At 43.6% G+C, this 21,317-nt stretch overlaps 1 protein-coding gene across 1 annotated transcript in view; it reads right to left on the bottom strand.

Annotated features, from left to right (window-relative positions):
* PLXDC2 (plexin domain containing 2) overlaps nucleotides 1-21,317 on the bottom strand; it is a 1,000,652-nt gene that overhangs the window by 83,402 nt on the left and 895,933 nt on the right. The window contains exon 11 of the mRNA XM_078663746.1: nucleotides 11,820-11,858. Coding sequence (XP_078519872.1) covers nucleotides 11,820-11,858 — 39 coding nt within the window. The remainder of the gene's footprint in view (nucleotides 1-11,819; nucleotides 11,859-21,317) is intronic.

Here is a 21,317-nt window from a genome sequence, read left to right as displayed (position 1 = left end):
CTTGAACCATTTGTCTATGTCATACCCCACAACAACATTAGGCACCAGGTTCTTGGGAATGTGGACACTCCTGAATACACTAAGCACTGGGGTATCACTGTCACCAGTGCTGCGGGACCCTGCTGCTTGCTTGGCTTTTCAGCCCATTGTGCCCAGAGGGGCTGGCAGACAGTAAAGTGGAAAGAGAGTGCACACTGCACATGCCAAATTGAAAATGGAGGAGAAGCTGGCTCTGGAGGAAAAGAGACGGGCACATGGGAGGAGTCTGAAGGGGGTCAACCTAAAAGCCAAGCAAGCAGCAGGGTCCAGCAGCACTGTACCAGGAACATCCCAGGTGAACACGTGTCGGCTGTTGCTTATTGTGGACCAAGATGAAGAGGACATAACCACCATACTTAGTCTTTTGACTAGTTCTCAAAATTAGGGGGCATTTGTCCTCTTTTGGTCTATGTATCTGAACTTTTTTGGAAAATGTAGTCTTTGTGTGTTTCAAAAAAACTCATTTTTTTGTGTTTTATCATGATTCAAAAATATTTATGAATTAAAAACTCATTTGTTTCTGAGAACCGAAACTTGTCTGTTGCCAGTGGTATTTGGGTTATTATATAGAATTTTTTGCTTTGACTAAATACACAGAATATAAATTACTTCAGAGTGCCGGGATATCCGTACATAAAAATTGTGTTTCACAGTAAGTGCTTGTCATTTACTATGAACTTTAGCATCTAGGTAGTAGGGTGCATATTTATCCTTAGTGGCACCAACCTCAAATGGTTATTCTTAGTTTCATTGAAATTGCTATACATCATATTTGCTTGACCCCATCTGTTGTTATTTGTGCGTGAGGTGCGCCTCCTTTACATTACTACCAGGAAGTTCTGTATAATCAATGAATAGATGCAGGTTGTGCCTGCTTCAACGGGAAACTGTGATGCACCTTTTTTGTATCTTCCCTTGCATTTTACCAAAATGAAGATATTGGCTCTGGCCAGTATTTCCTCAGTTTGGTATAAGAACATGCCACCAAGCAATACATTTCTGCTTGAGAGGTGATTTTCCACTGGTGCCCGTCGTTTTATAAAATGTATGAATAATGCACAACAGCTACTAACTGAAAGGAGTCAGCCCCAAGTGGAACGGAGATGGTATGAATCATATATATTTGGATTTTCCGTTAGAGACATCTAGCGTATCAATCTGTATTTTATAACCCACTGAATTGCATGATAAGAATACAAAGCTCCGCCATTTAATAGGCTATTAATGGCACATTCGTTTATGTATTTTAAACACAAACACATTAAGGGATCAATTAAACTGCCTTCACAGTGTATGTCTAGTTCTAGGAATTTTACGTTGGTATTTTTCTTCAAGCTAAATTTATCCTATGGAAATGTATATTAGATATATTACAAATCTGTAGGAACTAGGAAAAAGAGAGTTCCAGCGCTCTAGGTGAATATACACACAATGACTATGATTTTTGTACAGTAGGCCAATTCTTCGGTGGGCTTTTGCATGGCTGTGGATTCTACAAGAAGATGTCTTTTATTAACTGTAATAAAATTACTTTTTACTTACTAGAGTGCTGGGGCAGTGGCTTTGAAGTGCACCTGTGCTCGGTGACAGCTCCACCCCTCCCATCTACAGAGGATGGCCCATCCTGCCAATACCCAGTCTTCCCTTTGATATACTGTCTGGAAAGAATACACAAGGGCCAACTGCCGACTACACCTTGTCATGGACAAGAAAATGACAACTTTGTAAAAGTGGCATTTTTAGAATTGTGAAATCTGGCTTACCTTTAAACAGGCTTTAAAATTATAATTAATTAGAAACTAAACTTAACTTTTCTACAAGTTCCCAATCAAGTGTTATCATTTATTAACTGCAATTTGGTAACCCAATGTTATCCTATGGGAGAGGTAGGTCTTGCAGCAGTGAAAAATAAATTTGAAAGTTTTTCACCACGAGGATATGTAAAATGTAAAACTACATGTTGAACTTTTTAAATACACTTCACCCTGCCATATGGCCTGATAAAGGTCTACAATAGGGGTACATTTTATGGATTCAAAAGGAAGGTTTAGGCCTGGCAAGATGTGTATTTGTCCGGTCGAGAGGGCAGTTTAAAACTGCACTCAAAGTTTTCAAATTGCAGGCCTGGAACACGTTTGAATGGGCTACTTTTTTGGGTGACACAATGCAGGCCTACTAGTAGCATTCAATTTAGAGGCCCAGGGTACAAACATTCAGTTTACAGGCCCTGGGTACATGTGCTATCAGTTGACTAGGGACTTATAAGTAAGTTAAATGTGCCAATTGGGTGTAAGCCAATCTCACCATGTTTAAAGAAGTGAGCACAAGCACTTAGCACTGGTGGTAGTGGTAAAGTGCGCAGAGTGCTAAAGTCTAACAAGAACGAACTCAGCAAAACAGGAGGAGAGAAGGCAGAATATCTATACATTTTTGCCGAGCCCTTCTCAAACACAAACTGCTGCCATGCTTTGCGTAAAGGATTTTTACCTAAAGAAAAAAGACTAAGTCTAAAGGCAAAACCTCCAACCGGGTCCATCCTGGTTGGTCTATCCGACCTGCGCTTCTTTGTGAATGGACCAGTTGACCCGCATTGACTTTTAATGCTTTCTGGCACTATTTTATATTGAAAACTTAAAAAATTCATATAGCCAGTAGTACCTCTCTTTGATTTTGTCATTTTGTTGTCATCTTATTCATGGAATAAACGTCTATTTTTGGAAATTGTAATGAAATTGGTATTGTCTTTCTTTTTTGACTTGATATTTATAAATGTTTTCACATTTTCTTAATCTAAAACTGTCTCCTCTTTGCCATAGCTAACTTGTGGTGGACGTCTATGAACCACAATTAATAATTCACTTTTTGACACTGGCACAGTTAGATACATGTGTCCATTGTATACATGTATACAGTGCAAATGACAATGTAAGGCACACATTGGGAGACAACACAAACTGAGAAACACAGGGACAGACAAAGAGACATGGGAGCAGTGTTGCACGTAGTTACACACAGCTCAGAAAACATAACTCCAACGCCCTTGCAGTACCAAGAGATCAACATATTGGCGTATGATACCCTAAGTGGAAATAAAAGGGCATTGCATTTAATACAATTATAATGAGGAGAATTTTCAGGTTCTCTAAATATCAGAAAAACACTCAAATGGAGTCTGCTAGCAATGCAAGATAGGCAGATGCTGCTGGAGGCTGAAAGGGTGAGCATTTTAAGATTTCCTTTATGGAGATAACGATTCTAAAACTAAATGGAGGCAGTTGATGCAGGAAGTCAATGCAGGGATCAAATTTAAAATACACTGAAATCAAATGAAGCAGACAAACTTTCCCATGAAAAAACTGCTCTGGCATTTCGTGTTCTTGTGCCACTTTTACCTTATACAGACCAGGAAAGATGAAAACAACTGCAGTCTTCCAGATGAGAACAAAACCACACCCAAAACCTTTACATTCACTTTATGATCTCACTGTTATTGTGTGTATGGGAAACAAAAGGGATAAAGGACAGTGGGAGCTACGAGGAAATCAGTATGCATTGCCTCGGGTGGAGTCATGGCTCTCACCTGGGAAGTCACACGCAAGAAAGGCAGCCACTTAGCACATATCGTGGTCCTTTTGCAGCACTGTTATCACGCAATCATTCCCCAAACCTTCAGTGATTGAGGGCAGAGGTCTTGCTTCCAGAACCCCACTTTGGAATCTTCTGAAGGCCAAAGAGACATAAAGGAATGACGGCCAACAAGTAGAGAAGAAAACTGCAGCTCTATGTCTACATTTACAGATGATGCCTGCAGGAGATTTGCAAAGCCTGTACTGGTAAGGGCTACCAATCTCTCTTCTACTCCGCTCTTACACTACGTAGCCTTAGACCACCTACATGCTGCAGTACAGTCATACCTTGGCACCGTATTGAGGATGCTTATTCCTGTCCACAGTGTTTGTGCCTTTCTAACGTCATTGCGCCCCCTCCCGATTCCTATATTTCTATTAAGGGTTTGAAGAGCTTTCTTTTAAATGTACGCTCCCTACCCAAACATCAACATCAGGTCTGGGACGCAATACATTCCATTCAACCAGATATATGTTTCCTTGTGGAAACCTGGTTAAAACCCCATACAATTACAGCCATTGCAATGGGGATTCCCTCTGGCTATAAGATTAAACATCTAGACAGGGACATTAAAACGGGAGGTGGATTGGCAATTATATATAGGGACCATATACAACTTACTATTATTGAACAACACTCAAACTCGCAGCTAGAAATACTGCTTTTTAAAATTCACCTCACTAATCTTTTCACCTGGAAGGGTGCCTTGGTCTATCGCCCCCCAGGAGTAAACCCTAATTTTGCACTTACTCTTCAAGAAATACTAGCCCCGCACATAAAATCCAAAGAAGATTTTTTGCTTCTAGGTGATTTTAATATACATGTAGACCAGCCTATGTTGACCGAATCCATGGCTCTAATCACAGATCTATCGAACCTGGGCTTAGAACTGAAAAATCATGGACCTACTCATGTAGGAGGACATATGCTTGATTTAATTTTCTCTAACTCTACCAAAATAATCTGCTCACCGGCTAAAAGTATATCATGGACAGATCACTCTTTGTTGGAATTTACGCTAATAACTCCTGTAAGACCCACAAAGAATGCTCCTCCTCCCCCCTCTTGGAGACGTCAATGGCATAAAGTTAATATCAATACAGCTCAAGAAGCATGGATAGACCCCAATTTTCAGGAATCCGACACAGCAGACATAGCTTTAGCCAAGCTGAATGAGTCTATCAAAAAAGCCATCGACACTATAGCTCCTCTAAAAAGACATAAACAACATCCAGTGTCAAAACAAGAAAAATGGTATACAAAGGAATTGAGAGCAGAGAAACAAAAATGCAGACGAGCTGAGAAAGCTTGGAGGAAAACAAAATCCGAAAACAGCCGGAAAATTTTTCTAAATGTTCAAGCAGAGTACTACAAAAACATAAAGTTGGCTAGAAAACAACAATTAACACAACAAATAGCAGAAGCAGGTAACAGCTCTAAGGAACTTTTTCATATTTTGCAAAACTTCATAAAGCCCACGGCATGTGAAAGTTCTGACGACTTTTCACAGGATTTGTGTGACAAAATCTCTTTATTTTTTTAAGACAAAATCAACATCATCTATGAGAGAATAGTAGTAGCTAACGACATCAGCAAAAATAACACCAAAACTTGCTCAATTACAACCCCCTCTATATATAATGAACCTTCTCTGACGTCTTTCCCTTCTATTGATCACACAGAGCTCCTTACTCTTTGCAACCATATAAAAACAGGATCCCCTAATGACCTGGTTCCGGCTAAAATGGTTGGTCCTTTGATCCCTTTATTAGGCCCCCACATACTTGAAGTGGTCAATCTCTCCCTCAGGACAGGCCAGGTCCCGGCAGATTGGAAAAAGGCAGTGGTGAACCCGATAAGGAAAAAGGCATCATCTCCCTGGACAGACCTTTCCAACCTACGTCCTATCTCTCTCCTACCTTACTTGGGCAAGATCACGGAGAAGCACGTGAACACCTATCTCTCTCAACATCTTGAAGCGACGGAAGGCCTGGACTATTCTCAATCCGGGTTCAGGCCGAACCACAGCACAGAATCAGCACTTCAAACAGTGAACAATAACATCAAAATGGCACTGGATGATGGTTGCTCTATGATTCTGGTGCTGTTGGATCTTTCCGCCGCTTTTGATACGGTGTCTCACAAGGTGCTTCTCCATCGCCTAAGGGAGGTGGGAATAGAAGGAGAGGCTTTGGCGTGGTTGGAGAGTTTTCTGTCCGGGCGTTCCCAAGAGGTTAGGCTGGGCTCCCATAAATCCACCCACAGGGAGCTCAATAAGGGAGTGCCACAGGGCTCTTGTCTGAGCCCCACACTATTCAATATATATGTGGCCCCCCTAGCCAACCTAGCAAGATCTTTCGGGTTCACCCCCGTGTCGTATGCTGACGACACCCAACTCCTTTTTCCTTTTAAAAATCTTACACCTGCAATAAAAAAATCTTTTGCAGATGGCATGAGAGCCATTGCAGACTGGATGTCATCAAACTGTCTGCAGTGTAATGTCGGGAAAACCGAAGTTATGTTGTTCGGTCAAGCGACGGCACTTTGGTCATCGGATTGGTGGCCCCAAGAACTAGGTCCTGTCCCCACCCCCAATAGCAAGGTCAAAAACTTAGGAGTATTATTTGACCAACAACTCACTTTCAAGGATCACATCAATCAAGTAGCTGGCACCTGCTTCCGGGCTATCGGGATGTTAAGACGTGTCTTCCCCTATCTACCGGACCACCACAGAAAAACTCTGGTGCAGGCTCTTGTTATCAGTAGGGTAGACTACTGCAATGGTTTGCTCCTTGGAGCCAACGAGGAGCAAATCAAGAAACTGCAGGTTATTCAAAATACTGCAGCAAGGATTGTCATGAATGTCCCACCAAGGACACCTTCCTGCCCCCTACTGACTCATCTACACTGGCTTCCTGTGAAGAAGCGAGTTCAGTTCAAGACCCTATGTACTATACATAAGAGCCTAACAGGGATGGGCCCCAAATATTTCACTGACATCTTTCAGCCCTATATCCCAGGACGCTCTCTGCGTTCCAGCAATCAGCAATTACTGAAGGTACCTAGAGTTAAGAAAGCCAGGCAAGGTGGCCGTGCATTGGCTCATACCGGACCCACACTCTGGAACACACTGCCGCCGGAACTAAGGTCCATTACCAACCATATGAACTTTAGAAGAAATCTAAAAACCTACCTGTTTCCTAGCAACTAATGGTCATATTTCATCTGGCTACACTTCTTATTCTCACTTCCATCTGCAGTTATAGCGCGGAGATACCCCTTCGGGAGTCTAGTCTGGCGCTTTATAAGCATATAAAATAAAATAAAAATAAAGCATGTCCACCATGTGAATGTTAGACAGAGGTTCAAGGAGCCTGCAGGATGAGTACCAGGCAGTAACACCATGGATTGCATCGGAATCCAGGTAGCAGCAGAAGCCAACCTCAAAGAGGGGAAGCAGAGCTTCAGTGGATTGCAGCCCCCCTACCATCTCCCTTCCTCTCCCACTGCCTGCCCTTGCCTGACTGCAGCAGAAGGTGGACACCTTTCCCCTGAGACAGGAAGATAAAACACCAGGGTGGCCACAGCATGACCAACAGCAATTAGTGCTCTGTGCATCTGTGGATAATCTGTGTGCTCCATGTGGCACAGCATTAGGATGTGTGAATGTGAGGAGCTCATGGGGGTGTGAGAAGACTTTAAGAGATGACTTGCCACAGCCAATCACTATAGGCAATATAAAAGTGGAGGGAGGAGGCAATCCTGGCCCGAACTTGTCGCCCTAAAGAAATAATATGGATGCCCAAAGAGATGCCCCAGCTGGCAACAATGCTCTTTGAAATGGAGTGGGGACTCTAGCTAACCAATCAAGATTCATGCCACTGAAGAAGCTACAGAAGTGAAAGTGCCACCAGTACCCCTACTCTCACTCAAACTACATTGAGGTCCCGATGGGAAGACTACCCAACTGCTGACAGTCTCACTGGAGCAGCTGATACCATGCTGCATACAAAGTAAGGCCTGATGCAGCCCTGGAATCCCAAACATCTGAGTTGTGGAAGGAGCTCAAAAGATATTGCCATAAGTGCACAGGAGTTGTAAGAGGATCTGGACACCAAACCAGCCACACTATGCTCAGATAGTGATTCTGCTGGTACAAGTGGCGTTTCCATGCACACTCATTTGTTTTAAATTATAGTTGTGGAAGAAATTAAAGCAATCTGGACTTCTCATTAATTTTGTTTGACACCACCGAAGATTACTGTGCCTAATTTAAATGGATGTAAAAAATATGCAAATGTATCAGCATGATTTGGGTAGTTTGAAGGTGATGCTATTACAAAGAGTTTGCACTATATTGATAGTACAAAGGCCCATATGTACGCCAAAGTGGCGGAGCGTGTCGTTAGCCTCCTGGGCTTAACGACATGCTCTGCCACTTCGGAAACACATGGCTGCACCATATTTACAAGAATGTGGTGCAGTTATGCATTTTCCCCTGCGATGGTGCTAAGTTTAACAACTTAACACCAACGCAGGCACCCTTGCACCAGAGTGCAAGGGTGTCTGATTGCAGGGGAGGATTGGTTATGTGTAGGAAGTTATCCCTTCCTGGACATAAACAATCCTAAAATGCCATTTTGTAACTTTCATGTGTGCTGCTTCTTGCAGCACACATAAAAATTACGAAATGGCAATTTTTAAAGGTTTTTTATGTACAGGAAGGGATACCTTCATGTACATAAACAAACCTGGCATTTAGCTTTTTCCATGTGTGCTACACAAGGCAGAAATAATGTATTTCACCTCCTTTCGCCACCTTAAGACCAGGGTTTTCCTGGTCTTAATTTTGGCGCTGCCTTTTATGTACACCACTCTTGTACATAGGGGGCAGCGTCAAATACAATGGGTGTTGCAGTGGAACGCCCACCACAACACCCACTGCATGCCCCTTTGATGCTAAACATAGCGTGGAAGGGTTCCTTATGTACAAGGCAGCGTTAAAAATGATGTTAAGTGGCTTAACACTGCCTTGTACATAAGGCAAGGCCCCTATCTCCACAGGAACATTACCAAAAGTGATGTCCCTGGGGCGATAGAGGCTTGTACATATGCCCCACAGATTGGTTGGATGTTAATTGCGACAGAGGAAAAAGAGAAAACCCTTGCCTAAAATTCAATCCAAGGAGTCATGATCCTTATGGGGAAAATATGACATGCCCTACATTACTACCCACAGTCGTAACAAGAGAAATAGTAATCAGAAGCTCCATTGTCATTCTTAAGTCACCTATGTAATATTGCTGAAGCCTGGCTCTTTATAAAAGAATTCCGCACTGTATACATCGCCGTTCCTCATGAGGACATACGTGCCATTATATCACACATGTTCAAGCACTGTGCAGGGGCAGTTGACTAATATATGGCCTCACCTCATGCGTGTAATATTTGATTAATGTTTATATATGGGTAGTAACAGTACACATTAAAAATCCATTTTAGGAAAAACTCAGATGTCTAACCCCGTTCTTTTAGGACAATTACATTATAAATGATGTTGGGCTTAAAAACCTGTACTTTTTCAGTATATTGCAAACTTACCTATATTGCCACAAGAAATATTGATGGGCAATATTTTACTTAATGTATGTCACATGTATGCATGTGTGATTGCTGCTAGCTGACACCTAGGTAAACATTGATGGCATACAAATATATGGAGTATTTAGGGAAAATACTTAGGAATCTGCATTCGTGCCTCGAATGAAGTCACATTGATTCGACCCAGAGAGCTGAACGTACAACAAATATATTTTCTTGGTCCAGGAGACTAATAAAAGCGGAATCTAGAATTTGCGGCTGTCATCTTAGGGTCAGGCACACTGAACTATTAAAGAAAACCTACAGGTGTCCATTTAAGCTTCAAGCTTCAATGCGAGTTTTAACACTTGAGTCAAAAATAATCTTAACAAAAGGTAACAAACTGATATTGACATATACATAATGGACGTATGAGATAATCAACTGAATTTCTCAAAACTGTGATAGCATACTGCACTTTTCAGATGCAGATAGACCCTCGTGTATCACAACAGAAGTGGAAGTATACACCCAAACTGTCAATAGAAGGAGGATGAGATAGAGATGTGGGCTGATGCAGGAGATGATTAACAATGAGTAGTCCGGTTCTTGGCCAAAGGTAATGGCAAAAGAGGCTTTCTGAAAGTCTACTATATATGTGAATTATATTTTTGAAATTCAAAAAAAAAGTTCTTGGCTTTGCCAGACCAAAATAGGCAATTAAGACAGAAGGGCCATACTTTCCATCTCACAGCAGTTTAGTCTCTTGGTACATTTATCAGTAAACCTTTCACCTGGTGCTAAAAAATCGTAGATTTTCCTCTCTATTGGGTTCGTTGGAATAAAGGTTGTATAGTAAATTAATATGAGGCAGATTCTTACACATCCAACAGTTCAGTGACCAAACTTGCTGTGCTAACTTCAGGACTTTGAAAAACTCGTAATTTCTGGAATTTCATGTCGTTGAAAACGTTTTGTGAAAAAAAGTAAAAAAATACTTTACAGAGTAGGTTTTCTTTAGAAAACTATTAAAAAAAACTGCATTCTGTATGATAATTCATTCCACCGGTACATGTTTTGCAGGAAATTTATCTTCCAAAATTTTAATATGCAATTGTAATTTTCAGATGAAAATTGCAAAGTAGACAAATTGTACATTCTCGTACGTATAGAGTTGAGAACATCTCACAACTATATTGGTAGAATTTGTATTCTGCACTCTCTTTGCAAACCTACAATATTTTGGGTTCACACGAATCCCCAGCAGTTCTGATAAAAATCAACAACAATCATTTATTTCCAGTACATCCTTGCAAGCACTCCTGATGACTGCCAGCGCACAACGAAAAATAGTGAATTTGCACAAAATTTTCCCTGGCTTTGTCTAGATTAGGCCTGGGCGATGAGTTTATTACTCACTCGCACAAGTTAAGTTGGCAAGCAAGGAAAATACAATGTTAGACCACCTCCCAGCAAGATTTCTCAATGCCGGCGGTCACGGACTGTCGCAAACACTCGCGTTGAGAAAACATCCTTTTGCATAGAGGAAGCTTCCGCTCGAGTAGAAAATCGCCAGAAAGAAGCAGCGCCCTGAAAGAAGTAGCGCCCTCTCGTACTGTGCATGGTGCAGTTCACTTTGATTTTCCAGCATGGAACAAACAACTGGCACTAAAAATCAACGTGAAGTCATGTGACCTAACAAAGTCCGCCGCTTGCGGAACTTCACTTAGTGCGACTGAGTACTTGGGTCAGTTTGTGGAGTTCCAAGTAGCAGAACTAAACCCCGGCCTGGTCTAGATAGGAAACAAGGGGGCATATTATCAAGGGCTTTATCTCCGCTTTTTTGGCTTTAAAAGCCAAGAAAGCGGAGATAAAATGATCTCCCTATTACCAAGCTGTCGCTAACACCAGTTAGCGACAGCTAATAGGAGATAGTGACCATCTTGGGCCCCGCTTTGCATGTCAGTGATATTTATCACTAATGACATGCAAAGTGGGCGTGCCAAGATGTTAGCGACTGGAAACAGTCGCTAACATCGCTATCTCCTATTACCAACTTTTGGAGATATTCGCGCTAAGTGCGAATATCTCCAAAAGCTAACACCTGCCCAGGAGCAGTTCTTAGCCATGTTATCCAATGGGAGGTGGATAACATGGCTAAGAGCATTTGCTCGATAATGCATGAATATCGCTGACTTTTCAGCGATATTCCTGCATTGCGGCCGTTTTTTATCGCATTTGCGATAAACCTTGCTAATAGCAAGGTTTATCTGCGATAAAAATCGCCGATGTGCGGCGATAATTTTTGTCTCTAAACAAGTTAGAGACAAAAATTATCTCTATTGGTTGGTAATATGCCCCAAGTTTCCTTGTGGGGAAATACCTTCCCTTATTGCCCTAAAAATAGGCGGGCGACATCAAACAAGCTAAAAAGCACTATTTGTCCAACCTTTTTAGGGATGAGTTTTAAAATAGATGCTGCTTGATCTACATTCAAAAACACTCAAGCATTTTGCAATATTTAGGACAAATCATTACACAACAAATTATTATTGCAGGAGGGACTAACTTACCTCCGTTATCCTTAAGGTGTAGAGCTATCTTTGTGTCATCTGAAAAAAAAATATATACATTAATTGGACCACATGTCGCCATTTGGTTTGTAAATATAATATCGCCATTGCTTCAAATGTAAAAACTCTCCCTCTTGTGTGGTGTTCTGGTAAGCGATGGAATGAACTGGCACTGTGCATTGCCGTGTGCATTGTATGCCCTTAACAATGCCTGTATATCTAAATGGACACTTGGTATTGGTCTGAGTGGAATAGTGTGCGTGAGAGACTAAGAAAATTGTTTGTTATAAAAAAAAACATTTCACTTCCCTGCAAAACAATTATACTTCCTACAAGGAAACAAAGCAGAAGAAAAAAACAGCAATTGCAGACTCGGCGGAAGCTAACACGATTCTCTTCACTGTCTGCAGATTTCATGAGCCAGAGGCCTGCGGCATTATTACTACGGGAGCCTTCGGAATGAAAGCCACAAATCTTGCACCGGCAGTGGTAAGGCCTTTCTGGATCTTTTTCTGCCTAAGGCAGCTTTTTTTATCAGCTAATTTCCATATTGTCCTATCTTCTGTCCCAGGCTTAACCACATCCTCCACACAAAGGCTAGAAATGCCTTCTCGAGATCCATTTTCAAACTCTGGCCCACTTCCAAAACCCAACTAATTCCAGCATACATCAAGCTGATGTTCTCCTTTGTTAGCATGAGAAGCAGCAGCAAGGACTGCAGCCTTTTGAACAACAAAATTACCATACTTTCTAGCGCCTGTTCCAGCTGTAATAACTTGGAATGGTTAGTTGTAAAGCATGCCATGTTCGGCGACGTTGTCCTGTGAGTATATTTTAAAGATTATTTCATCAAATTTGTCACAGCACACTACAGGAACACAAACTCTAAATATTTCGTGAAAAAAGACATGATAGAAAAACAGAAAAAATATGCTGTCTATACATTTCCATAAATATAGAAAATATTGATTTGGTTGGCGCTGGATTGATTACAAGACTTGTTTTCGCAATTATCCTAAATGTAGTTTTAGGTTAAAAAAAATTGGTCACGAGGATACATTGCAAACTAAAACAATTGTGCAAAATAGCACGTGACTCAAAGAAGAGCTGCTCTTGTCCTGTTCTTTCACAATAGCATTTTTACCTGAAAAAATCTCAATTACGTGGTGTTAGACTTACCATCCTTAGGGTGGTCCTCCCCATTTTGCCTCTCATTTTTGCTGATTCTTTTTGTTGGCCTTAGAACTCTGAGCACTGTACCACTTCTAACTAGTGCTAGAGTACACATGCTTCTCCTCTAAATTTGGTGACAATAGTGTATACCTGCTTGGCATATGTTTTGTACTGGTAAGCCCCTTGTAATTTTATATAATATATACCCAGGGCCTGTGCTGCAAATGCTACTAGTGGGCTGCACTGCTTGTGCCATCCACGTTAGAAGCCTTTCAAACCTATCTCAGGCCTGCCACTGAAGTGTGTGTGCAGTTTACTGCCACTTCAACTTGACATTTAATCCTATTTGCCTAGCCTTAAACTCCCCGTTTTTTACATATAAATCACCCCTACGGTAGTCTCTAAGTAACCCTTAGGGCAGGGTTCTATGTAAGTAAAAGGTAAGACATGTAATTTCTGATTTGAATGTCCTGGTAGTGGCAAACAGTCTATTGAGTTATTCACTACTGTGAGGCCTACCCCCTCATTGGCCATCATTGGGAATTCCTTAAATTACTTTTAAGCTGTAATTCCTAAACAGAGAGGAGAGGCCTGTTATATTTTATATGTTTGTGTAGTAATCAGGGACAACGCTGGAGATATTAAGTCAACGTAGGTTTATTCAGGTAGGAAGTAAACAGGTAAACAGGTAGGACACATCCAAGTATAAGTCACAGCAAACCCCACCGGGAGCAGCCTGCTAGCTGCTCAGCCCCATCCATCAACTGTCATTCCTGATTCAGTCACCCAAGCATTCCACTCATAGCCCATACACCAAACATTCCATACAGAACACCCATACAGGCTGAGTAGCCAGGGTCAGGGAAACATGGGAGAGGCAATCCATAACATCAGGATACTACATACCTCTTTCCTAATGAACAGAAGTATGATGTAACGTTAGAAAATAATTAAAGATGAAAACAGCATATAACTATAAACATAAAATGACAATAGGGAAAAATAACATTGTAAGGGGAACATAAGTAAACAAGATTTATATAGAGCCCAGACCCAGGGATGGCGAGAAACACTCATCACTAGAGGGAAAGGAACAGAACACTGTAGAGAAAGACGGATAAACAATAATACCCATTCCCCTCCTCTTATGAAGAAAAACATGACAAAATGTACAAATGTAACATCTCCAATGTGAGGAGTAAAGTCTATGTGGACAGTAGGGACTTGTATCCAAGGTCCTGCCCTTACCTTAAGTAAAGGACAACATGAACGTGAATGATGACAAGAGGGACTAATACCCAATGTCCTGCCCCCGCCGACCAATAGGGACAACCAGTAAGTTAGAACATTTTCAAAACCCGTGAGGCGCAAGGCATCTTATGCCTGCAGGAACCCACTCCTGCACAAAAACCTGTGCAACGCAAGGCGTCTTATGCACGCAAGGATACACACCTGCAACAAAACCTTGTGCAGCGCAAGGAGTTTATGCACGCAGGGACCCACCCCTGCAACAAAAACCCATGCAGGGCAAGGTGTCTTAAGCACGCAGGGATCCACCCCTGCAACAAAACTTGTGCAGCACAAGGGGTCTTATGAACAAAGGGACCCACCCCTGCAACAAGTCAAAGAGGTAAAAAAACAGCCTTCCAGAGGTCACCCTCACGTAAGGGTACAATGTATAAATAGCGTACATTGGGACTAAAAACCCATAAATATGCAAAACAAAACTCAAACGTGAACCTTCAAATGAGGTACTAAATGTGTATCTGGCAGAAAACCACCCAAAACTCCCCTGTGTAGAGGTACGAAGAAATGACTGTACCTAGAACATCCCTCCCGTAAGCAACATTTCAACCACCAAAATGGAACAATTAGGCAAGTGTTCAATAATTTAGTCAAAGTAAAACAAATCAGTTGCGCTTGGCATGAAACGAAAATCCATTGAAACTGTAAAGATGAGTGGCATCATCCTGAAATGAAATTGAGTCACTGTTCATGTTGCGAAGGGCCAGTTCACACATTGTTGGTCAAAGAACGACTGCAATTATCAACATGTTCATAAATTCAAAAAGGGAACCGAAGCAATAACTAAAGAATGCCTCGACGATGATAGCACAGCCAGTCCCACCACGTTGACTTCGAACTCCATGTGGTCACATTGAAACAGCATAGAGAATCCCTCGTAGTCGAATCCTCAACATACATAACCAAACGAAGTCCGCGTTGTGACCTGTTCCCAAATGACCTTGTTGAAACAGGCAAGAAATGATGCGGTTGGCAAAACGTGCAGGAACGAATGCAGAGTTATGACAAACTCAAAATGGCTTCACGTCGCAGACGTCCCGCCGGATGGCTCCTGGCACATCTGTGCATGAGTGCATCCTTTCAGACTGACAGCACCGACACTGAAGGACTAACGAGCCATCAGCGCTTCACCACAATGCAGGTGAGATACCGCGCGCTGTTGGTAGCTCGTGCCCGGTCAATTTCAAATTTGGAAGCAGTGGTTGAACTGCCAAGCGTCAAAGGAACTGCTGGGGGCCAAAAAATAAATTAAAAGACTTACCCCCATAAATCCACAACAGCAAAAATTGCGTGGATGGCCAGGAGACAATTGTACACCAATGTTGTGAATGACAACAGCTCAGTTCCGTGTGATGTGTTTGTAGTTGGGAACATACACAGCTGACCGTATGCATTAAAAAATGGTCCATTTTACCAAGCGCAGATTTTTGCTCCAATAGTAGATACAAAGAGCACGTGAAAACACAATGCATGGGCCTTCACAGTAGGTCCCACATCCGGAAGAAGACAGACAAATGCGAGTCTCTGAGCTATCCACACGTTAATGTGGAGTTTCAGCATTGAAGATGTCCACAGCTGACTGTAAGCTGAAAATAGTTTTTAAAGTTGTTGTGATGGAACATCTTGAGTTATCCCATCATCGTCGCCAAAAATAAATCAAGTAATCCACGCTGGAGATATTAAGTCAATGTAGGTTTATTCAGGTAGCAGGTAAACAGGTAGAACAAATTCAGGTGTAAGTCACAGCAAACCTTACCGGGAGCAGCCTGATAGCTGCTCAGCCCCATCCATCAACTGTCAGTCCTGATTCAGTCACCCAAGCATTCCACTCATAGCCCGCACACCAAACATTCCATTCAGAACACTCACACAGGCTGAGCAGCCAGGGACAGGGAAACAAGGAAGAGGCAATCGATAACATCAGGATACTGCAGTTTGGAATGGTAAAGATGAATCCTCCATATTGGTGAAATTGGATTTAACATTACTGTTTTAGAAATGCCACTTTTAGTAAGTGGACATTTTGTAGCACTTACTGCTCTTTGTGCCTGACTGACTGTCTCTAAAAAACATTTGGGCTGGGTGACAGCTACACTTTGTGCATTCCCTCTAGACAGCCAAAACACAGAAAGAGATGGGTGTGACAGAGAAAGCGTCTGTATACATATGTATTCTGATAGCCTTCCTGGGCAGGAGGGGGGAGAGGTGACTCTCACTTACATCTGAATAGGCTGTGTCCTGTCCTCGCACAAAGCACTGATTTACCCCCCCCCATAGTTAGCCTGGCAGACAGTACTGGTTCAAAAGGGACCCATGTGCACTTTAGTGAGATCTTTTGAAGTCACTCCCTATATCAAAGGAATTTTGAGATATAAGTATTGGGTCTCTGATACCTTAAAATTAGACAGTTGTGGATCTTGAACTAAACCTCTGTGGACTGCACTCAACATGATTGCTTTTCTGGAAGAACTGCTTCTCTGTTTGTTGCTCTGCTGCCTGCTGCTCCCTGATTCTGCTGGAGGGACTCAGCCTTCCTTCCAAGTTCTCTCCATGGGCTTGCTGGCTTATCTCCTGTTTTCTGAAGTCTCAGGGACCCAAACAACATACTGCAATTCTATTAGTGCTGCTGGACTCTGCTGCCTGTGAGTCCTGCCCTTGCCTGAGGTGCCCCCCTCCACGTCATTTTGGGCCTCAGAAGTGGGTTCTGCCGCTGCTTTCTTTAAAGACTTCCATTTCTTCACCTACAGCTGCTACTGGGCCCATCTTCAACTCGCTCCTGACCCCAAGAGGCGCCTCTTGAGTCGTAGGCGCTTGGAAGTGGTGTTTGGGCCTCTTCAATCAAGCTTTTTGGGCTCTTCTTTATGGTAGGTGGCCCTGTTCACACTGGGACTTTGCAACTTGCTCTAAGGAACAGCACAAGCCCCCGCAACATCATCTCCTTGCACAGCAAGCATTGCCACCTCTACCGTCAGTGACGACCGGCCAACTCTTTGCAACCCTGGATCATCGCTGGCGATGCTCTCCTTGCATCTTCCCCTTAAATGGGGCTCTTGGCTCAGCTTGAGAAGGTAAAACTTCAGCTTCACCCATTTGGAACTGTATCCTACCCGTGCTCCATAGAGGTCAGCCTGAACTTTGTATTTACCCTAGTTTAGCGTAATATCAAGTAACCTTTTAACGCTATTGACCTCTAAGCACTGCTTTTGCATTGAAGCTTTAAAAAGTCATATCTCAACTTCTACCATTTGGATGTTTGTCATTTTGGTCTCATTTTGCTCAGATAAATATTCTCTATGTTTTCAACCTGTGTGGAGTCTTTTTGTGGTGTATTCATTATGTTACTGTGTGTGCTGCACAAATGCTTTGCCTCTGGAGATAAGCCTGACTGCTCTGTGCCAAGCTGCCAGAGAGTGAGCACAGGTTATCTTTTAGTGTGTATTTAGCTTAACCTGACTAGAATGGTAGTTGATGCCTGGCCTGGTTCCATACATTGCCCAACCAGAACTACCATTTCTAACACGTGGCCTAGTGCAATAAATAGGTTTTTACTTCAACGCCAATGGGAGCTATTACTAAAAAGCCCCCAACACTGTGCGGTATTTTTCAACAACTACTACTAAAATTGCCGAAGTTGCGTAAGTATGTGCCACAGTGTGGTGAAACCACTACTCCCAGCGATCGTCCGTTCTTTGTTAAGAATAAATGGAACTATGCACTCTTGAGTGCGAGAAAATAACAATTTTGTTAATAGATCCTAAATAACAGCCTTGGCTGTAAAATCGCTTCTTTAAATAAAGACTTTCTTCTTCAAAAATAATATGACCCGGAAGTCAAAATACTCAGATCGGGATTTACACAGTTCCCGCTAGGGTTGGTCACCGTTCGTAACCCCTGAAACATGGATGTCCCGGCTTGATGGACTGCTGCAAGTTTGTAAAGTAAGTCTTTTCACTAACTGCTTTGAGTTTAGACTGTCAGCCGCTGTAATACTGAGAGTGAATGCCGCATTCATGGCACGCTTATGGGCTGCCTCGCATTGTCTAAATTTTTACAAAGGCCGTCAAACGCAATTACAAGAACAAGCTTCCAGTAAGGATCCTAACACAAGAGCTTGTGGATGGGGGAGGTATGCATCCTTATTGCTCACTACGTTTTTTTTAATGCTAATAGTAGCACAGAAATAAGTTCAATGCTAATCAAGACAGAATATGTGCATAGCTCAAAACAATGCTGAAACGCTTGGTCTAACAAGTCAAAATGCACGCATATTGGCTGCCCCGCGTGGCCTATATTTTTACAGAGAGCGACAAGCGCAATATCAAGAATAAGTTTCCAGTAATGATCTTAACACAAGTACCTGTACATGAGGCAGTTAGGGATCCTCATTGCTCTCTACTGCTTTTTATGCAGATAATGGCACAAATAATCTTGGCGTTAATTTAGACAGAATATGCTCAGAGTTTGAAACAATTTAGAAACGTTTGGTCTAAAAAGTTAAAAGGAAAAACAAGGAGTCACAGTATTTACACAGGATCCTTTCCTTTGCTTCATCCCCAGATAATACCAAAGCATATATTTTTCAAAATAGAAGCGATGGGAGTCCAGTGATTTGGCCTTCCACTAAAGTATGTTCCTTTATAACAATAAAGGGCTTGTCTATACTTTTTTCAAATTCCATTAGTTACATTAACTACATCAGACTTTTTGGGTGTTGTTATGCTTTTAGATTGGTGCCAATTGTCATTACCCCCAGGTCCCTCCTGTCCTCGTCCCCTTCATTAATAAACCAATGAGATATATCCATCTCACGACAGAAAAAAAGAAAGAAGGAATGCTGGTACGCCCCTCCCTCTCCCTTATAGGGAGTACATAAGGGTACAATACCCAGCATGCCTCCTGTTCTTTTTTCTGTCTATCGACATTTTTTCTGTTTTTTGGTCCAGGAGCCGGTGGGCTCCTGGAGTCTCACCTGTGGCTTGGCCTCGGGTGGGTGCTGGATCTTCCGGGCTGACTCCTCCTGCCGGGCTTGGGGAGTCTCCCGTGATGCTGTCTGCCGCCTCTGTCCCTGATCGTTGGACCTCGTGGTCTGTTCTGGCGAGGTGCGGCTCTGGGGGCATGGAGGCAGTGTCGGGCCGCGTCTCTGTGCTGCCGGGCTGTGCGAGACGCGGCCATTCTCGTGTGTGGCTCCAGGAGGTGCGGCGGCTCCATGGTTGCTGGGGCGCTTCCTTCCGGCCCTTGCCTGACTTCCTGGATTGGAGAGCGGAAGTCAGGCGTTTGAGGTTCCCGGCTGCGGGCAGTGAGAGGCTTGTTTGCCGGTTCCTGATGTAAGTACCGCGTAGCGGTTTGGGGCATTTAAAGAGGCTGAATGTTCTTTCTTCCTTGCATATTCGTCCGTTGGCTTATGGTTCGCGGTCGCTGTGCTTGTTTGGTGCTTCTGCAGGCGATTTGTTGCTGTTTCTCCTGCTGCTGCCTGGGCTCCTCATTTTTTGCTTTTCTGCCTGCTGGTTTGTCCTAGCTTGCTGGGGCTTTCTCAATATGGGGAAACATTCACGAAAACGCAGGCATGTCGAGGAGTCCTCCGCTTCCTCAGCTTCCTCCTCCTCCTCTTCTCCTACTCCCAGTCGCTCCAGGCATCGCTCGAGGGGTGATGCGAAGTTGAAGGCTCTCATCCAGAAGACCTTGCTTGAGATGGGTGGTTCCAAGCCTGGGGGTTCTAAGGCTTCGTCCAAATCGCGGTCCAGGGGTGTGCCTCCTCCTTCTCCCTCCTCTTCTTCGCCCTCTGGCTCTGAGGATGGTGGTTTGGACGCTGATTTGGTCAAGGGAAAGTATGGTGACAAGGACATGTTACCGGATTTGCTGTGCCATCTCAAGGAGAATATGGGGTTTCCTGCGGATGTTGTCCCTGGTGCGTCTGGTGGTTCTCTACTTCGACAGTTCCAGTATTCTGCTCCTGCAGTTATGCCTGTGCATCCTTGTGTGCGGGAGGTTTTGGATCGGGAATGGAAGGATCCCGATCGCATTCTGCTGCCCCGCTTCATGGCTAAGCTGTATCCACTTCAGGATATGGAGAAGGACTTGCCGGACTCGGTCCCTGTGGATTCTGTGGTGGCTAGTCTGGTTGGTCGCACTTCTTTGGCCGAGGATGCTGTGGTGCGTGACCCTGTGGATAAGAGGGTTGACGCCTCTCTTCGTAAGGTTTATTCTGGCTCCCATTTGGCCCTGAGGGCGGGTATTTATGGGACCTATGTGGCGCAGTCTCTTCTGTCTGATTTAAAGACTTTGTATGGCTCTATGGATAATACCACTGACTGCGCTGACATTCTGGCACACATCGAACGTCAGGTGGAGTTTTTGTCTGACATTTCATTTGATGTGGTTCGTGCCTCTGCTCTGTCTGGGGGTGCTTGTATAGCGGCTCGTCGGAATGTGGTCCTCAAGGATTGGAAGACCGATTCTGCCCAGAAGACTGCTGCCCTACGGCTGCCGTTTCAGGGTTCCATGTTGTTTGGGGCGGAGTTGGAGGGGAAGCTTCATCGTCTTTTTAAGGAGAAGAAACATTCCTCTTCTTTCAAGATGCCCTCGGCTGCTCCTGCTTTTTCTAAGCCTAAGCCCTTTTTTCGGCCCTCTTATCGCAGGCAGTTTTCCCGGGGTCGTGGCCGTTGCCAGCCTGGTCGGGGACAGGACAAGAAGGCGAAGTCCCCGCCTGCGAAGCCTCGCTCCTGACTATCTGGGGTCCGAGGTCGGATCCTTGGTCGGTGGTCGGCTTCGGTTGTTTCTTCCAGCCTGGATGTCCTCCTGTTCGGACTTGTGGGTCCTGGACGTGATACGCTTGGGTTACCGTGTGGAGTTCTCCAGCCTGCCACCTGTCTCGGGGGTCCGTCCGACTCCTTGGCCATCCTGCCCGTCCAATCGTGCGGAACTTTCCCGGGGGGTTCAGTCACTATTGGACAAGGGGGCGGTTCGGGTGGTTCCTCCGGGAGAGCGGGGCCAGGGGTTTTACTCCATCATTTTTCTGGTGCC

This window comes from Lissotriton helveticus, chromosome 10 (genome assembly GCF_964261635.1).
Source record: "Lissotriton helveticus chromosome 10, aLisHel1.1, whole genome shotgun sequence".
NCBI lineage: Eukaryota > Metazoa > Chordata > Amphibia > Caudata > Salamandridae > Lissotriton > Lissotriton helveticus.
Note: the sequence above shows the minus strand (reverse complement) of the source record. Positions and strands in the feature narration are given on the sequence as shown.